This window comes from Echeneis naucrates, chromosome 5, assembly GCF_900963305.1.
Source record: "Echeneis naucrates chromosome 5, fEcheNa1.1, whole genome shotgun sequence".
Taxonomy (NCBI): Eukaryota; Metazoa; Chordata; class Actinopteri; order Carangiformes; family Echeneidae; genus Echeneis; species Echeneis naucrates.
The window spans coordinates 22,722,088-22,742,937 of record NC_042515.1 but is presented as its reverse complement, the minus strand read 5'-3'; the positions used below and the strand labels follow the sequence as shown (position 1 = coordinate 22,742,937).

The 20,850-nt window shown below is 38.3% G+C and overlaps 2 protein-coding genes across 2 annotated transcripts; both read left to right on the top strand.

Moving 5' to 3' along the window:
• Nucleotides 1-538: 538 nt before the first annotated feature.
• On the top strand, nt 539-6,206 carry snrpe (small nuclear ribonucleoprotein polypeptide E). Its single transcript, XM_029502031.1, has 5 exons — nt 539-700; nt 1,610-1,636; nt 1,731-1,793; nt 4,542-4,620; nt 5,996-6,206. Exons 1-5 carry the CDS (start codon nt 647-649, stop codon nt 6,049-6,051), a joined length of 279 nt encoding a protein of 92 aa, XP_029357891.1. The 5' UTR covers nt 539-646; the 3' UTR covers nt 6,052-6,206.
• Nucleotides 6,207-6,800: 594 nt separating this feature from the next.
• Nucleotides 6,801-20,513, top strand: cdc42 (cell division cycle 42). The gene is made up of 6 exons (XM_029501139.1): nt 6,801-6,871; nt 12,356-12,496; nt 12,975-13,047; nt 13,383-13,492; nt 15,157-15,354; nt 18,865-20,513. Exons 2-6 carry the CDS (start codon nt 12,392-12,394, stop codon nt 18,952-18,954), a joined length of 576 nt encoding a protein of 191 aa, XP_029356999.1. The 5' UTR covers nt 6,801-6,871; nt 12,356-12,391; the 3' UTR covers nt 18,955-20,513.
• Nucleotides 20,514-20,850: the final 337 nt, after the last annotated feature.

Below are 20,850 nucleotides of genomic sequence, written 5' to 3'. Positions count from 1 at the left end.
GACCTGGAAGACTTTTGGCATCCTTCTCGTGTTTTTAGGTTTTCATGCAAAGGAGCAGACAGGTTTAATTACAGCAGATGATGTTTGCACAGATTACAGAGTTAAGGTTACTTAAACCCCATGCAAAATTCAGCAAATGAAGTTTGCGGAGCAACATCTGGATATGCCAGAGTGGTTTTGGAAAGAGGTGCTGTGAGCAGATGGCTTAAAGTAGATCTAAAAGATATAGATAAGATTCTGTACATGCAAGAAGAAACTTTTGGAGCGACCCCTCCAAAACATCTGAACACATGTGGGCAGGTCTTTAGTAGATCTGAGCAGATCTGGATTAGCTCTGTACAGATTGCATTAAAAAAATAATTTTCATAAAAGGAATTGAGTTTTTCTGCTTAGTGTTGCAATAAACCTTGTAATTGTCATTGCTTGCTCGCGAATGAATGGATGTGTGGGGGCGCAGTAAAGGCCTCCTGCCTGCAGGGGCGCTGCTCCACGCGGTGCTCCGCTCTTATCACCACTGCCGCCAAACACGGAAGGAAACGCGCCATTGAAGCCAATTCTCAACGTGAGTGTTTCGTTGAACCGCTATCTCCTGAAAAAGGTGCAATTTTTTTCTTCACATAACTCCCGCTGGCATTTCGTTGGAGGGATGGCGTACAGAGGACAAGGACAGAAGGTCCAGAAGGTTATGGTGCAGCCCATTGTATCCTTTTCACTGCAGTGAGCGACGGGCGGGTGGATTGGTGGTTACAATTTAGCGGCTAGGCTAGCGGCTGCTAGTTGGCGAGCTAGCCTTTCTTGTTACATCGGTAAACGTGTGTGTGACTTAATAATAGTGTAAAACTAAGAGTATTACAGTGAACCTAAGACATTTTTTTTTTAAATTAGGAATTGCTTCTTCACACGAAATATCTTTTTGGATATTTATGAGTCATTGTACTTGTTTCACAATACATAGACGGGCCCTGCTAAAGAAGATCGTGCAGTAGTGTTATATTGTGGGCTTAGTCACATGTTGTCTCTAAAAGAGCTCAGACTCAGCATGTAGTTTAAAATAAACGTGTAAATTGATCAGCCTACAACCTTTACAGCAGAATTTGAAAACGATTCATGATAGAAGGAATTGTTTTTATCCATCTTCCCAAACGCGTAAATATGCTGCTGTTTAAATTTTCAGTTGTATCTTTTTGAAACTCTACAAAGTAACAATTTAAAAGGAGACATGATTTTTGTACTTTGGACATAATCATTCTCGGATCATGTAGCAAAATAGTCTGCATATGAGTGCACATTGCAGTGAAAATACTTGTTACTTTATAGGTGAGTCAGGAAAATGATCTTGGTACATTAAATGAAAATTGTTGAACCTCCCAATATAAACAAGGATAAACTTTAGAGGTTATTGTGTTAACGTGCAATACTAGGAATGGAAAGTAGTTATTTAAGTAGAGACGATATGCGTGTGGCCTAATTAGGTTTTCGCTAAAGTCATAAAACTAAAGGTGAAAAGTTCATTACATGCAGTGATGCAACACACAATAATTTGTCACAGTGGAACATATTTGGTGTTTGTGTGTGAGTTTTATGTAATTTCCTTAACTCCATGAACCAGAACCTTATTTTCAGGTACCTGCAAAATGTAAGGGTCTTATTTATCATCATCATCTAAAGTTCATTCAGATTTCTTTTGGTGGAATAAAGCAAAACCTTCTAATTAATCCTCTCATTCCCAGCGCTCACGGATCCAGGTCTGGTTGTATGAACAGGTGAACATGCGAATAGAGGGCTGCATTATTGTAAGTTATCTTTTTGCTGTTTTTATTGCATTTCTTCACGTGGTATATGGAATGCAACCTTCCATTTGTCCACACTAATGCCAAGATACTGTTCTTAAAGCAAAGACCATAAGAAATGAATTATTGCAAGGTGATTAAATTGCATTTTTATACTTAATTTTATGATAATAAGAAATAGCTGTCAGGTGGTTTAAATACAAATAGATTGAATGCTGTCAACATTCATGGGATTTGAGAGCAGCTTCAGATCATGGGCACTGAATTCACAATCCAGTGACTGGATTGCATTGAAGTGTTTACATTTAAAATAAAATAACGCATCTACTGACATGAGCAAAGAGACGGTCTTTCACTCGGGATTTAGCTCCATTGTCACCCTTTTCTCTGGATCATACCCAGTAAGAATTAGCAATTGTGGTCAGTGGTCTTGACAATAATTGACAATTTAATTTTCACTGTATACACTCCCTCAGTGAAGATGGGACAAAGAACTGACAGAGTAACCAAAAAAGAATCTTGATATAGTATTTCATATTAAAATATATCCACACACGAATGGCAATATATCGTATCTTTCCGCCTTTGTTTATGAAACACATATTTGTGTTTCATAAACAAACACTGTCTCTGTACTGTACTGTTCTTCATTCCATGTATTTAAATGATAGAAAAAATTGATTGAGTCACTAGTAACAACTTGCTACTATATTTTGCAGATTATCATTGTCTGGTCAGTGTGACTTTTTAAATGAAAACCAAAACCAAAGCCAAACAATTTAGTTTGGCTTTGGTTCCCTCTCTTCTGCACCAATTCCTCTTTGGTTTCTGTTGGTTCTGTTTCCACTCTGCTCTCCACCTCTGCCATGTTGGCTCCATCCATGCTCCCTTACCAGTGCTGTAGATGAGTCCTTGCAGGAGACGTAAAAATGCTGCTGCAGTTACATTATCTGAGCTAACCCAGTAGCCCACATGTCAAAATTACAATATGAACAGTATCAGAGGATTATATTTTACGGTAGATATTTTCATATTGCACTACGATATATTGTAATATCACACAGCACTATAAACAGATGCATGAAAATTGATGGGAATTAGTGAAAAACCATTTAAAGGTCTCTGACATTTAAATATGATGAAATTAGACACTGCTTGTCAGTTGCGCCATACCTTCTCAACAGTGAAACATGAGTGGCAGCATCATGCTGTGGGAATATTTTTCAGCAGTCAGTATGGTCCTTGGGACTAGGCTAAAGATTGGCCTTTTGACAGCACTGTGACTAGTAGCACCCAGTCAAAACAACACAAGGATAAGAATTATTTCAGAACAACTCTTTCAATAACATTGAGCTTGAGAGCAAGAGCTGTCAAACTGCAATAGATGGAACTAGAGAAACCTAGAAATGTCTGTTCAGTAATGGTAGACTGATAAAACTAAGGAGATCTGAAGATAAGACATTTCTCTAAATCCTGATGAGCATGAGTCTGTCTCTTCATACACAGGAAAACTTGAAACTAAAAATATTAGTTGAACAAATGAATATTTTTAATTTTGATAAAAAAAAAAATACTTAATGAATGCACAGCAGATTAAGGACCAATGATGTTTTTTTCTGTTTCTTTATTCATTTAATTTATTTTTTGGGGTATCTAGTGGTATTTCAAACCAAGAATTTTTTTTTTTTTTTTTTTAACAAAACCCTTTACTATGAAGCAGGATCGCCTCTTGCTGGGGCAACGTTCTGATTGCTGCTGGTCACCAAATTACAGATTCTTTTTTGTTTTATATTTCATGTTCTGCATTTTTGGTTGTCAGTATAACCCAGCTTATCACACAGGTCAGTGCTTCTGCCAAATGTTGAGAATTTTATTCATGAAGATACTCATACCTGGACAGCTGAACCCATGGTTCAGTGAAGAAATTTCATTCATTGATCAGTTATTGATTGCCATTTATTTTTAAATAGAAAATGCAATAAATTACAAAATATAGGATGTTTTTCCTCAATTAAATCTTATTGGAAGAAGACCACCCGAACTCCTAGCGCAATTAAAATGGCGGGTAAACAATTTAACTTTATGAATGTGGCGCCGAAAAGGAACAGAGCATGCAGCTCCGAGCTGCCACATGAGCGCAATTAACATATTTATTTTCAAAAAGGAAAAATAATATCCATAAAACAATAATAAATTACAGTAACTTAATCATAAAAAATATTCTTAGGTCTGAGAGTAACTTATTTAAGACACTGGGTCTAGCGAGAAGTTGGATGTGAGGGAATATTTAACAAAGCCTTATAAAAGAATAAGTTGTAACACTCATGAGGTTATGGTGATGATGAATGGCATCACCAGCTTACCGATTTTTGTCAATAAATAAAGACCTTTTAACAAGCACATTGACTGTCAGTCCAGCAAATGGTCTCATTTCAAGCTTTGGCTTGACCTGTTAGTGTTTAATCTTGAAATTAATGCCAGCTTGCAGCCAGCTGAGAAGACTGTTTTCTCAGTCAAATAATGTTGCCATAGAATGAAATGACACGATACCACTATGTGATGGGGGGTAAAAAAATCTAATCAACAAAATTCTCAGTGATCAATTTATCAGTCATTGATTGATCGTGTCCATTCCGATCAACTGATGTAGTTGATCAACAGCTTTGTAGTAGATGCCTCAAAACTAATGTTAAATTGTTGAGTGAAAATGAATGAAACTACTTCTAAGCCACTATTTCCTTTTTGTTTCAGGGTTTTGATGAGTACATGAACCTGGTTCTAGACGATGCCGAGGAAGTCCACATGAAAACTAAAAACAGAAAGCCACTGGGTAAGAACCTCTCATAGATTTCAACATCTTTCAGTGCTTCCTCTACATTCATTTAGCAGTGGCAGCTTGCCACTGCAAAATCATAGCCGCAACGGCTTCAAATTTTTTTCAATTTTTTTTTTTCAAAGGTAGCAAATTACCAACGAAAAGGTAGACTTATTAGCCAACTCAGTGGCGCTAACTTGGGTAAACGAATTGGTAGCACGTTGCTGACTGCATTTTCAGATGAGCTTGTTCAGATACGTCTCTGAGAAGAGAAAGACAACAGATGAAGATGTTAGCCATGCAGCCAATCATAAGCCTTATACAGACTCGTAAATGATGATGGTAGCAATAAAAGCCATTTTCAACTGGTGCCCAATAAATAGGTTTTGAAAGTAAAATCTGCTGTCAACTGCTCAAGTGGTCATTTGTCTATGCCTGCCCCCACCACCACCCAGAGAGCATGCCATTGCCCACTGCTGGAAAAAAAAAATCCTAGAGGAAACACTTTATATGTTTTGAAGCGTTTTTCACTGACCTTAGTTGTGTTGTTGAAGCGATTTTTACCTTTTTCACAGCAGACATTTGGGCCTGTCATAGCAGGAAAGACACAGGTGTGATGAATGACATCAGTAACCAATGCTTTCCATATAGGTGAACTTGTTCCAGGGTGCTGGTATCTTACATGCTGGCTAAGTTTTTTTTTTTTTTTTTGGGCTTAATCTTGATGGAACTGAGCCAAAGCAAACGAGATTAGTTTCATGTTTTGTTTCCCCTTCTATGACAAGCCAACATGTCTTAATACTCAGCATGTTTTGCAAGATAACCTCAATAGCAATTTGCATATTTGAAATTTGTTTTACATCAGGCTTAGATGATCATTTGCCCAATAAAAGCCATGGGAATTGTTCATCATATACAGGTCTAAATGTATAGATGAGTATAGATATAGTAACAAATTTCACATGGATTATTTTTTCCACATGGATTATGATGTCTTCATACAATTAGGACAAAAAACTGACAGGTCCTTGGCATGACATGAATGGAATTAATTAAATAATGCTAAATAAATTTATTCACCAAACCAGAATGTATTAACTCCCTAATTGGACGACAGAACTGCTGTATTTCTTAAACTATTTTTTAGCTTGTATGTTATCTAATGAAAACAGCTGAACTGCAAGGATAAAGTCTGGTAGAGAGACAACTGGTACTGATCCTTTGTATACTGTGACACTAGAATCGTATTCTTCTTGAGCCAATTACTGGATGTTTGCTGCTTTGTCCACAAGTGAACTGACACTCTATCTCATTCCATCCATCATCTTCCTCTTTTGATTCACCTCCCCTTGTTTTTCTCCTCCTCTGTTCATATATCTGTATCCACCAGGGAGGATCATGTTAAAAGGAGACAACATTACCTTGCTGCAGAGTGTGTCCAACTAGGAAAATGGCGACATCTACATTCAAACCTTCCTAAGGGTTATTTCTGGTTGTGTTTTTGCAAAAGGTCTTGAGTATGTTTGTTTATGACATGAATGTTGTAATTGTTTCTTTCTACAACATCGATCCATTTTGAGAATAAAGTTTGTTTTTCTTACTGTTGTTGTATAAATTGTTGAAATCATTCCACTGTAAATCTGTGATCCATGCCTCGGTTATTTCATCAGTATATTTAGGCCATGGAGCTACACTGCTATCTGTTGGCAGACGGCGGTATTGCAGTTTGTGTATGTAGGTCAAACTCCAAGCTCCAATTACACTGTAACAGTACATTTATAGATGAAAAACGATTATTAAGCTTGCTGCATTTTTATTTTGAGCTGTTTCCCTTGTAGAATTACATTTGGTAAACGAAAAGGTAAACTATTGACAATTGTGTGAGTGAGGTGAAACGGGATGTGTGGTATAATGAAAGCACATGTTCAACTTATGATTTTTTTTTGTCACATTTTCAAAGTTTAATTTTCATTTGTACTATGAGAAGACAAAAACAAACGAGTGAGTCAAATTTCTGGTCCAATGTGTGTGGAACATGTTTAAAATAGTGTTGATCTCGTCTACTTGCTCCATATTTGGTGAAGTGGATGCCTCGCGGACCGGAGGACACAGTAGTTGATGCATTTTACACAAAGTTTTAGTAAAATGATTGACGTGATGACGTAGGGCTTCACTACGCAACGCGACGTGTCCCTGTTCTGTTGACTGGGAAGCCCCTAGCGCGGAGCTGCCAACGCCCGGCGTAAAGACACAAATAGAGGATACGGTAAGGGAAAAACGTTTTGTTTTTGTCTTTAACCTATCATTGCGATGTGGTTGTGGCTACATTTATATTATACATTTTAAACTTAGCCCGCGTTGCTTGTCTGGGATACATTGGTTGTAAGTGACGGTGAAGACATGTCATTCAGCATCCGCTAAGGTTAGCCCACCTAGTAAGATAGCCAGCCAGTTCTGGAGGACAGTATTTTGTAAGCCAGGTAGACATTAAATATTTGTAACATCAGACTGTCCATCAAATGATCTCTGTGATTGGTGCAGTGGTAAATTTGATGTCAAATTAGTGGGTGAGTTTAGTGGGATGCGAATTTATTCATCTCTTGCCAGAGTTTAGCCAGGAATTAGCAAACGATGCTTGCGGTTGCTAGCTAGTGGTTAGCTACTTAACGAGCAGAATAAAAAAAGGCGTATCAATCGCAAGGGTGGTGTATGCTCTTACTCTAAGCAGAGTCTCGAAAATGTCATTTGTACAGAGCAATGCTTTAAGCTAACATGTAGATCCCATATACTTAGCTGATTAAAACGATCGACAGCTGGTAAGTTGGTCGACAGTTATAACAGCCGGCAGGAAATTAGGCCAGATTGAGGCCGGGTTGTGGCCGAAATTCAGCAGCTAGGGCTACCGCCTCCAAGCTAATGTTAGCTGTTACTGCGATGTGATCATTCAGTATTTTGTGGGGTAGTTTCTTTTCTCATTTGTCCTCACATGTTTTGTCATGCACAAAATTCTGATCAAGACATGTCACATAATGTTTTGGACTGAGTCTCAAGCAAAATATTTTGAGTTCTCGCTGAGCTCTGCATGCGTCAGGTTTGTAATGGCCAGGATTTCTCCTCGTCAATCTTTGAGCCCATCCCTTGGTATTTGGTTGGAGGGTTTGACCAACCATTGATGAAACATTAAATCTGATGTTAGGCCGATTGTAATATAGCAGGACTGTAAGAATGCTTTTCAGATAGATTCTGTGGTAGGCAGGAGTCAGTTTTCTGCAGAAATTCACGAGTGGAGAAGAATAGATGCTTTACTGTTTAAAATGGGTTTATCCTTATTTCGTTGTAGATTTGCTCCTGCCCTTCTGTCGATTTCCATTCCTTGCGCTCCCATCTGTCACCCATCTATCATAGACGTCGTTGTTTAACACTATGCATGTTTATTTACATGTGCAACAGGAAACGGAGATCTGATCACAACCACCACTAGCAACGTACTCTAATGCAAACTGGGATCTGTCGAGTATACAGCTATCCCCTTATTATGCTCAGCTCACCCCAGATGCATGCTATGCCTGGTCTAAACAGGGTGTAGTGTTTTCTTTTTTTTTTTTTTTTTGGTTTGTTTGCTTGTTTTTTTTTTCACTCATTGCACAATATTATAAAAAGCAATGGCCATTACCAAACAGTTGGTTTATCTGGTACATAAGACAGAGCTTTTCCTGGTGATGTGTGCACCCTTGTAGCCTGTCTTGAACTTTGCATGAACAATAGAACAACAAATCAAAAGGACATGTAAGGGTTTTGTTTTTCTCTTTCTTTTTGGTGTTGTCTTTTTAATCTTAATCACCTCTGTTTTTGGAGCTGTACAAGTGACTAGACCATATAATTTTTACTTGATTCTTATGACAAGCCAAATTTATGATGTACAGATGACAAATTTAATCATCTCAGCTCTTGCAGTTAGTTTAGATGGGCCCCAGTATTCTTTTGGCTTAATACTGCTGTATTGAAATGGTCATGGTTTGCTGACAAAATATACTGGATATTTCAAAAGCCACAGTTGTGTCCCTTACAATGTGGGGTAGCAAAGTGAAATTCCCTTTGGAAAAATGTATTAATGACTTTGCCAGCCAAGTCTGTTTCCAAATTCTCTCCACCTGCCACCTGCTCACAGGATGCAGTCCTTGTTATGACTAAGGTTTCCTGCTGAGGAGAAATGTGCTCCGAACTTAACCTCATTCCAGGTTCCATAAAAAGAAACAGTTGAAGCCATTTCTACAGCAGCAGGGATGTAAACCCACACCACCTACCCACTCAAAACTAGTTAGGTAGAGGAAACTACTACTGAGGTAAAAAGTCAGCTTTTTACACATTCCTGCTTGTTGGATAGTTTCCCCACAGTTCTTAAGTGTTGTGAGAGGAGTCTGTGTGTAACCATTTTGTAACTTTCCATAATGGTTGATCAATCACACCTTTTTAAAAATATACTTGATGTAATAATGCAAACTGCATGGAGGGAAGAATTGAATCAGGGATCAAACTTCTCATTCCCATTTCACTCCCTATTTCTTTTTTACATAACTGTTAGTTTCCATTTTTCTGTGGACCACTATATGTTACATTGCCCGTAGAGACTGTAAAATGATGCTGCATCTACCCGCTAAAGTTCCCATTAAGACATTCTTGTTTATGTTCTGTTATGTGAACGTTGACGTTATTAACAGCTTAATGTTAAGTGAAAATACCTTGTCCAACAGATTTATCAATGGAATAATATTGCTCTGGGTTTAATGTTTTGAGCTAGTCTGTGTTCTAGTATCCCCTTCACTCGCTTGTTTACTTAACTTGACAAATTGTAATGCTAGCGTTCAGCACAACTGCAATGGCAGACATAATCTGCTCTTTAGTGTCTTGATTTGATTGGATTTCATGTCTTTTCCTCTTTGGATTGGATAGACAAGATGCCACTTTAGTCTCTCTCTTTTTTTTTTTTTTTTAAACAAATGGTGGTCACAAATTTTAGCTGCCCTTTTTTGTTTTTTCTCTGTACAAATGGAGAATGGGCTCAAAATAAGGCAGTAGCTCCCAACCGGCCCTCAAAATGCTTTTCTAGTAAAGGAGTAAAAAGTCTTTAAGCCTGGGTTGTTTCCAAGAGTGTAATCCATCATCTGGCCATTAGCAGAGCGAGACCTGCTCTTTAAACACATTTTTGTTCACTAGTCAAATTTCTATGACAGGAGCACTGTTCTCATAGGTAATATCAAGTTTTTGTCATAAAGTCAGTTGCTCCAGACATTTCATAAAAAAATTGATAAATGCGAATGTAGCATGATGCCAGCCTACTTTGCAAATGAATTATGTTAAAGAAATCCATGTGTTTCTGTTAGACCTTCTGTGCTCTGATCTTTTGTTAAACCTTTCTCTCACTGTAACATTTGGTGCCTGCAGCTTTGTCCCTCCTGCTTCTTTCAATGACACCCCAACCCCCACACGGTGGTGCAGAGCTCTGCAGTGGCTCAGTGCGAACCTACTGTAACTTGTTGGAGAGAAACAGGGGAATGGCGTGGTCCATATACAACAAATAGGTTGATGTCTCTGCATCGGTATTGTTTCAAGGTGAAATTGTATGATTTTTAGGCACTTTTCATTAAAGATATTTTGACAGTCTAAAGATCACAGATTTAAATAACAAAATTAATGATACTGAATTTATGGCTGCAACATGCTGCATTTTTTTCAATGTATACTAATGAACAAACCATTTCATTTAATAATAGTTTGATCTGTAAGATGTCATCATATAATTGACATGTATCTTGATTGCACACAACCCAAGGTGTCATGTTTGGGGTATAATGTCTGGTCAACACTTAAAACCCCAAAGTTATTGAGATTACTGAGATACATTAAAGGAATAGCAGCAAATCCCCTAATCTGCTAAGTATAAAAAAAAAAATAAAATCCTGACTAAAACATTAATAGGTCTGATTTTTGTTGTTCAATTATTAGCAGACATCTTTTCAGGTGAAGCTAAGCTCCAGGTTTCAGCTTGATATTCTCTTTCATTGTGCCTGCTGGCATCTAAGCACTAAGAATGTTATTAGTATCTATGCTTTTTGTTGCTAAAAAGATGGCCACTGTGAGAAAGGTCTACTGAGGTTTCTTGTTGACTTCTAAGCATAGTTGTTTCAACAATTGAAGTATTAAAGTAATAGTAGTAATCTGCTGCTGAAGCGCATGTGACCGTCAAAGATCACAGCAGTGTTTAGGTTCTGAAAAGGGGTATGTTACGATTGTTCAGCATCAGATTATTTTTGGCTCATTTTCAGTTTTGATATAGAGTATTGCTCTGGATACACTCATTTCTTCTATTCTCTGAGTTGTCGAACATCACTGAATTTAACTGTCACAAGACAGTAATTAACATGCTCTTATGTTATGCTGCTGTTATTGTATCAGACACAGTTGCTACATTTGATATCCAGCTTGTGTCTCGAAACCCCAATGTGGTGGTGGTTTCTTTGCCCACAACATTTCACTCATACTGTGGGGGCACAGCCAAAAAAAGCAAAGCCTGAATGTGAAGTACATTGATACTATGTTATTTGTTCCCCCTTGGGTCTCCAGCTGTGGGTTTGTCGATCCCTTAATCCCTTAAATGAGAAAATCTCATCTGGACATCTGGACACATCCATTGACCCCATGGTTGATCAGGGAGGTCCAGTTATTAATTGCAGACTGGACAGGGTTATCATCCCATAAAATTCTCAGTGTCAAGTAGATAATGAGATTTATACACAGGACTTGGGTCAGTAATTAAATTTTACAGTGATGTTTAAGTGCTTTTATCACCAGTTTGTCATTGAGAAGTAATGAAAGAGCCATCTGGTGTTGAGCTTCCCAAAGAAAATTGGTCGGTAGCCACCCCTGCTTTTTTCTCCTTCCCTTTGTCCAAACAGAGCAGTTAAATTTTAATGTAGGTCAAACCAATGCATTTAGAATGCTCTGATTCGATGATAAAATGATTATCGATGCGTCTTGTTGTATCAGATTTTTAAATGTATTTTTAATCTGCTACACCAACCTGCTAAGGGACTACAAACAGAAACTAGCTGTGGCTCTGACATGTTTCAGTATTCATCAACATATGCTGTCCTCTCTTGCTAATAAAATGAAAATGCAATAGTTTTCTTTTGATCCTTGACTTATTTTTTCATTCTGTGAATATTGTGTATATTTGTGATTACCCATAGTTAAAATAAACATGAATTTACTTCCATTATCATTTTTTTTTTTATTTTATATTAATAACACCTGGAGTATTGTCACTTTGTGCTACACTTGGTGACCTACTTGCCAGGACCTGGAAGCTCTTGTCCACGTCCCTTTTCCCTTCGACTTCATAGAAGCCAAAATGTTTCCTAACTGAGGAAGAGCCAGTCGGATTGTATTCATCAGAGCAGCTCATAATTAGCCCTATGCCTATGCCGAGCTTAGAATGTACATCTAAATGCACGTTTTCCATCTACGATGCTTTAGTAACCAATTGGTACAACTGTAAGGCTGATCTTACAAAGTTTTCATTGACAAGAATTGAGTTTTAAAATTTTCAAAAAATCAAAAATTACAGAAAGAATGATGCATCCAAGAATTTATTTACCCTCAACCCCTGCAATCGTGCTCTGCTGTAGTCTGCCAGTAGGTTTAACCTTTGCTCATGAACTTAATAACTGTTCTCTCTGTTTTTCTGTTACAGATCTTGAATGAGTAGTGAATACTCCTAAAGACAGCTATGCAGACCATAAAGTGTGTTGTAGTTGGGGATGGTGCTGTGGGTAAAACCTGCCTGCTCATCTCTTACACCACAAACAAGTTTCCCTCTGAATATGTACCTACGGTAGGTCTGCCAGTGGCTGTTTTTGACAGACAGATCAATGTTTTAGTCACTACTTGAATTGTATGCCCAAACACTGGCAACATGGACAGCCATGCCTATCCTACAGATCACCATTATGTAAAACTGGAACTCTAGTTTGTATAACTAAATACTTGGAGCATAATTATTTTTGGTAAACCCTATGATCCAAATTGAGTCTTAACCTGATTATGCGCTCTGTGTGGCCATCATTTGGTCAGGTTAGTCCATCCTTTTTAAGTAAAGTCACTAATTGTGAACATTAACAAGTCAGTCAGCCCACTGTTATGGAACGTTTTGTTTCTTCAAAATATTTTCCAAGAAATAATCTTTTGAACAATGGAAAACAAATAAGTTTGGATCACTAAAGGTTGATTATCATTATTGAGCATCAGCCAGAATATAATAAAAAATATCATTAATTTATAGCAACTAACTATTGTCCATCTCTGTATTCTAGGTGTTTGATAACTATGCTGTAACTGTAATGATTGGAGGCGAGCCCTACACTCTGGGCTTGTTTGATACAGCAGGTATGCCTTTTCCCAACATATATGCTGTATACATGCTGTTTGTCCAGGGCTGAGGTTTTGTAGCTACTACCTAACAAGACCTTGTAATTATATATACGTTTAGTACTTGTTCAAGTGCAGCATTTTAATGAAGTAAAATAGAAATAAAAATTATCTTCCTGACATTGTGTCAGCAAATTAACATTTCTTGCATGTAGAATGTGTTAACAGCCATTTTATTTAAAAACTGTGGGTGCCCTCGGGTTTTGGTGCTCTGTCAACTGATTACTGACTGAGATGTTGCATTCTGGATGTTCAGACTGTTTGCATTAAACATGTGAATGCGATTTCCCCAGGTCAGGAAGACTACGACAGGTTACGACCTTTGAGTTATCCTCAGACAGATGTCTTCCTGGTCTGTTTCTCTGTTGTGTCCCCCTCTTCCTTTGAAAACGTTAAAGAAAAGGCAAGTGTAGCCCTCCTTTTTTCCCTCTCAGCAGTGAATTATCGATGCTTTGTTTTTGTTAATATTCTGAAATGTTTATTATTAAGAGTAATATTTAAAACCTCCCATAACAATATTTTAACACATTAATCATGGTTTTAGGTAAATGTGAATTTTTAATTTGTTGAGTTGGTCAATGGCCAGTCAATCCTATCTTTTGACCTAATTGCACTTCAGGATGACTTTGAGAAGTAAAAAAAAAATTATTGAATTACCATTGTAGACAGACAGTAATATTGATCTAAATTCTTGTGTATCAATTCTAGTTTAGATTCTGTTCTACTTGTCTTAGATGGTCAATGTTTTCTTCTATTAGTGTGTTGTTGTTATTGGTCTTTGCAAGAAGCTGAAACAATATAATTAGATTTTCTGCCCAAATTCCAAGATTAATGGCTTTCTTCTTCTGTACTGTAGCCAACTCTGTCACTAAGCAAGATGAATTAGTTACAGTTACAGCCATTCCAGACAGTATTCAGACTCCTTTAATATTTGCAATTTGTTTTGTATTTAAGTGAATGAATTAAATTGCTGTATTTGCTGATCAGTCTATAGTTACAGTAATAACCTAAAATGCTAAAGTGAAAACATGTCAGGACCAAATACAAGCCATGAAGACCAAGGAACCCTGTGTACACATCCACAAAAAAAAAAAACAAAACTGGGTCACAAATTAGGACAGGTGTATGAAACCAATTCCAAAGTTTTTTTTCTTGCGTGGTCCTTCACTGGGCATGAAGGACCTTGGTTGGGGTTGTGAATTAGATTCACAAGGACACACTGATCTTGAAGAGACCTGCTAGCATCAGCCGGATGGAAGACCATCTCACGAGCTGTCCAACAGTTGGGCCTGGAGGGCAGAGTGGATAGACAGAGGCTACTTTGTGTAAAAGTTATACGGCATCCTGCTTAGAATTTACCCAATGGCACTTGAAGGAAACAAAGATTTTATTTTTTTTTCTTGGTAAAGAATCTTTGAGCATACACAAAAGCACTCTAAGGGTTCAGTATATTATTGTTATTCATTTATTTGTTATTTAATTAAATGTAATGTAAATGTAAGAAGTAAATGGAGAGAATGTGACCTGAAATTAGGGATACATCACTGTTTTCAGGAAAACAGTGACTGGAATTGTACAGCAGTCTTTGACTGTGGCCCAGCTTAAGACCAGACCAGAGACATCTGTGGAGAGATCTGAAGAGGGCAGTTCTGACACGGCTATCCAATCTGATGGAAGCTGAGGGAATGTACCACAAATAATAAAACAACCTGCCCAAATCTAGGTTTCTAAAACATATTGTAACCCACCCAAGAAGACTTGAAGCTGTAGTTGCTGTGTAATGGTTTTGAGAAAGATTTAAGAGCCTAATTATATTTGTATAGGGTATTTAGATTTATGACTTTTGATATCCCCCAGAGTCCAAGCTTTGGACATGATTAGATCATCATGAAAGTGATTTTTCACAAAAAGAGTGACTTTCTCAATACAGTACTTTACACACATTAATAATCAAATATAGACATAAGGGGGATTTCTCTGAATAAAATAAATTGTATGACAGGAGCAACAGGACATCAGATCTTGGAGAGAGGATGAAACCTGATCATCTCTGCTTTTTGTATACAGTGGGTTCCAGAGATCACCCATCACTGTCCAAAGACCCCGTTCCTCCTAGTTGGGACTCAGATTGACTTGCGGGATGACCCTTCAACTATAGAGAAGCTGGCCAAGAACAAGCAAAAGCCTATCACTCCAGAGACAGCTGAGAAACTGGCGAGAGATCTCAAGGCTGTGAAATATGTGGAATGCTCAGCCCTCACGCAGGTAATATAGAAAACATACATAATTTGCAGTCTCTCTCTCTCTCTCTCTCTCATACCCACACATGGTTCCCACCTTTATGACAAGAATTAAGAAAGTGAAGGAAAGGGTGACACATCTATATTTCCCCCTGACCTGTGTTTTGCTGTGCTTGAGTCTGTGCATGTTGGTTCGGGAGGCCTGCCTAACTGTTAAACTTGGTGATCTTCTAAGTTAGAAAACATGAGATATTTTCTCAGTGTTGTAAAACCTAGCTGTGGATCACAGTCTGTCCTGTTTACAGTGACATATCTGCATTTAGGAGAAGGAAGAAAAGGGTTCCTCAGCAAAGCATCAATAATTCCCTAACAGATGGCTTCAAAATTACTTTGGGGAGGTTAAATGTCTTGTGACATAAACATGTAGCTTTGGCTGCTATCCTCTAATGCAGCATGATTGGTTTTATTTCCTTCTTGCTAATCTAGTTTTAAATTTTTAATGAAAACTGTAATGGTCAGTGTGTAATTACATCTAATAAATGACATGCTCTTCCTGGGAAAGTTATGGGCCATAAACAAAACAGCACAGATGGCGAATGTTGGATTGCCTGATTAGAGATTCAGTCCCCACCTTTATGAATTGCTCTGCTTGAGCACTGCTGGTGTTGATGCATTGCTGTTACAAAACTCAAAGAACACGAGACAGAAGAGAAGTCATGAGTTAGACTTCACTCAGACAGAGAACAATAGTGTTGATGGAGCTGAGGTGTAGCCCTCAGACTCCCCGTTTAGCTCTTTCCTTCCTCCCTCCCCTTTCTCTCCTTGGTGCTACAGTTGCATCGTTCTTGATGTCATTTCCTGCTTCCTGTCGGGGAACTGAGCACTCAGTCCACACCTCACTTCCGGTACTCTATTGAATGCCTGCTCTCTCATTGCTGTAGAGTTCATCTCAACATTGCGTTTCACTCTTTGTCTTTGTACAGTCTCACAGTCATCCACTAGCTGTTGCACCTTCTCTGTATTTCACATACTTTTTATCTTGTTCTGCCATGTTTCTCTTATCCTCCTCTACCATCTGTCCCTTCCTGTGTTTGCTGTGCTAACTGTGCTGTTCTCTTCCCTCTCCTGTTATTATAGCGAGGGCTGAAGAATGTATTTGACGAAGCTATCCTAGCTGCCCTAGAGCCACCTGAGATGCAGAGAAAGAGGAAATGCTGTATATTTTAAACACTATCCACTCAACTCTTCCTCCTCTTATTGCCATGATACTCTGCATTTTTCATTTCTTTACCTGTTTCTTTCCTTTGCTGCTTCTCCCATACTTCTCTCATCGTTTAACATGTGCTGCTTTTTAAATCTAGACCAGTCTCAATCTCAGCCATCCAACTAACCAGGCCATCGTTCTGACACTGGTTTAAAGTCTCTGTAGTGAGAGTGCACTTCAACTAATCTTTGTTCAGGTCTAAGTTACTAAAGACCTTTCTGCCATTCAAGACTTGTTGCCTTCTCCAACAGAGAATACTTACTATATTTTCAGAGTGGTTTATGTCCACTCAGTTCTTCGTCAACTATTTTTGATGTCATTGCATATTTTGTTTTCCTGCTTCGGCCCAGTTCTCATTAACATGGCCAACAGTAGAGCTGCAGCTTACAGAGGATGTAGGATTTAATTTAAGGTTCAGCTATTGCTTTCCCCTCAGTCTGTAGTAGTGGTTTATGTAGTTAAGGTTTGAACTACAACAAGGCTGGTGGCTGTATGTGGCTTCACATTGAAACTGACCTCAACACTAAACAGAGCTTCCATTTCTAACACTGATGTAATTTTGTACTACTGTTTCATTAAACAGGAGAGTGTGACTGTGGTTAATGTAGTTATATATGTAGCGCATTCTAAAGTGTAGAGACCCTTTTATGATTAGGATTATGATGCCAATAATAAGAACATTTTACTATATCCTTCTCTCAGTAGGATAATAATCTACTCTCAGTGCCCTATAACAAAATGAAAGTTAAGCAACATTTTAGAAACTCCTTCAACAACGCTACTATTCAGCTAGGGCACCCATTTGTCTTGCTCATCTTTGAGATGTTTAAATGCCTTACTTGGAGGTGAATGTGTGGTAAATTTTAAATATACATGCCTGTCTATGTAAGATCTTGCATCTTACGATCTTAGGATCTCTAAAAATGAGAAATCAGACCAAAACCCTAGACATAAGGATGAAGGAGCAGCCTGCAGAGCTGAGACGAGATTGTGTTCAGGCTCAAATCTCCAAAGATTTTGTGTGAAGGTAGGGGATATTTCCAGAAGGAAAAGCATCACTGTGGCAATTCTTCTATTCTCAATAAAAACCTGGACCAGAGTACTCAGGGAAAAAAACAGAAATTATTTTATCACAAGGCTGCAATGTTAAAAAAAAAAGAAGAAAAAATAAAAAAAAAAGTGAAGGGTCTGAACACTTTGTGCATCTAGGACTTTTAAATACTAACATCATATATAGAGAGTGTTTGGCCATTTTGTCTATGTAAGCATTCGATAAAGGTTTTCCTGTTTTGAGTGTATGATCACTGAGAATCAGAGGGAATGTCCATTGATTTGTCTTACTGATAAGAACTACTTTACATTTGAAAAATGCTTTGACTATTTTGGCCCCACCTTCCCTATATATGATACCAAAGTGCTCTGTGCAACTGTGGTACATATTTCTGAAGTCCAGAAAATTAAACTGCTATAATTGTGTGAAATGACGTGTGAAATTAATTAATAAAAGAGAAATGAACTTGCTCTCCTCTGTGGCTCACTTCTTTTTCCAGTGCGTTGTCAGAGATGAATTCCAAGGGGATGAGATGGCTGGGTTAAGAAATGCTGAGGGGCTTATTGCTTTACTGCATAGAACAGCTCTGTGTCCAAGCAGCTTTGGTTACTTCACATGATCAAACTTATGGTGTAAGCAGTTCTGCTTAGGGGCAAATACAAACCTCAAACTGAGCATGGTGATAATAGTTGCTTTTAAAATGTCTTTTCTGTGTTCAACCTGAATAGAATTGGTCAGCAGTTTTAATCTGAGCAGTAGTGCCAAAGGTGTTGCTAAAAAAAAAAAAAAAGGCTCTTTCCACTTTTGTTTTGTACTGTACCATTAGAGCTGTGCTGTGTTTCCTCCACTTGCTTGTTTGACTTGCCTTTGATTTAAGCTGCACTTAAAACATGCATGTGATTTATGAATTGACTCTTTATTAGCTCACACAACTAATTTAAACAACAATAGCCACAGACAAGCACAATATACTCGAGTTATGTCGGATCTGTTATTTGAAATAATTTGAAATTTTAGTTTTTTTGTCCCTCATAGCACTCATGTTCTGTTCAATACCCCCACTAAATGATGTTAAAAACTGCTTCTTGTATCAGTTATTTTTTTTCTACTGTTAAAGCTGATTTTAACTTCCCTCTCAACCGTTTTTTTTTTATTTGTCCCTGTGTGTATGTTTGCAATGCCCCTTGATTGAGCCTGTGTGTTTGTGTTTGTGTTCACAGAAAGGCCTAAAGAATGTGTTTGATGAGGCGATATTGGCTGCATTGGAGCCCCCAGAGCCCAAGAAGAAACGCAAATGTGTGCTGCTATGAGAGGCTTGTACCTTTTTCAAAGCACGCACACATAACACACCCACACATTTAAATACATTCACACACACCCCCTTACATCCGCCCTGACTCTCCATCCCTTTCCCTTGCTCTGCTAAGGCTGGTTGACAACGTTGTCTTCCACGGGGAAGACTAGAAGGAAAAACAGCCGTTTCAGATATTTCTCTGCAATAATAAGAAGCTCCTCCCCCCAAGTCTGAGTTTGGGACCGAAGATAAATCTAACCTGGCTTTCAGGGTGCTGCGGCCTCTGGGCAGATGGGGATCAGACACCAAGCTTACATACAAGTAGCACCTGAGTGGTGGCTGTTTATGCTGCTGGCCCCGCCCCCTTTGCCAGTGACCCCATTTATCACCTGAATCCCCAGAGTAGTGTTTGCCAAACCCGCCTTTTCCCTCAAAACACATGAGTCTGAGATATTTATTCCATGTTCCGGATAGCTGCACTCTCAACCACTAAGGAAACTCTGTTGGTCTGACAGGACTTGGTAAATCAGGGCAACAAGGTTAAAAACCCACACAGGTCACTCTTTAAGAAATTGAACTGGTAAATATTGCCATCCAGTTCTCCAAGTGCGGCCCTTCACAGTGCAGAGTTGCAGTCAATTTGGAGTGAAGTAATCACTTGAAGAGCTAAAGGCATCCAATAGAAATGGGTCTGCTAGTCAACCACAGGAATTGGCCTTTTTAGATGCAGGGAACTTAAACAGTGTTAGCAGAACAAGCTGTGTATTCTTCATGCGTTGCCAGGGACCAAGGGCGAGTATAGCAGGATACTGTTCAAACATTGTCACCACCTTACACTTGGAGCAGGTACACCAGAGACATCCATGTAAAACTAACGTTTCTTGGCTGGTGTTACGCATTTCCAATTTCCACCAGATTTCTGTGCCAGGTCAGAATTTGGTGCCTTCCTAGTGTGTTGTGTCCAGGCTGTACGCCTGAGGTGTGAAGGGCTGTCCACTCTGTTGTACCCGTTCAAATTGTGTGGTGCTGCGTGTAGCTGAACCTTGGTCTCTGTTCTAAATGATAGGTTTAACAGATGTAATTATAATGTAAGCTGGCACACAATGTTGATGTAGGCTCCAGGTGTTTTTACCAAAATCTTTTTTTTTTTTCTTCATTATTTCTCTTCGTGCTGGTTTGTTTTTGTTTTGTTTTTTGTTTATATATATATATATATATATATATATATATATATATATATATAAAAAGGTTACTTTCACTCCTTTTACATTTAGAGGTCGGAACTCATCTGAACTCTTGCTCGCCAGTTTATACCAAGAAAACTGATTGGCTTAGTTGAAGAAAAACCTCCAGTGGCAGACAGACTGTTTGGTAAAGATTATTTGTGATTGTTTGGTTCTTGTTTTTCTTCTTCTTTCTACTGGTGGCATAGAGTTGGGTTGACGTCCAACCCAATCAGTATAATTATAACCTGTTGTTGTTTTGGTGATAAACCAAATGCTTTGTTTAAAGTCTTTGTTCTTTGTATATGCATTCTTTTCAAAAATATTAAACTTATACCTTAATTGCCTTTAACACTTTTCCTTGCCATTCTTTTTTTTTTTTGTGACTGAACCCAAGAATAACCCACTCAACAATTGTGTTCATGACCAAAAGGTTCTCTTTTCTCTCTGTCTGCTCACTCTCTTCTCATGTGTCAATGGTGTCGATGGACAGGACATTTTTTCCTTCTAGGAGCCACTAATTCAAAACAACTAATTTACAATGGGTACGTCCACATTTATTTTTCTATTTGAGATACTCCACTCCCCACGTTGGGGAGGATATCACTCGGCTGGATGATGTCATGGCATGTTCGACCAGTAGGAGGTGCTGCTCACCTAAGCATCACTACAGTTTTTGGCACCACTGT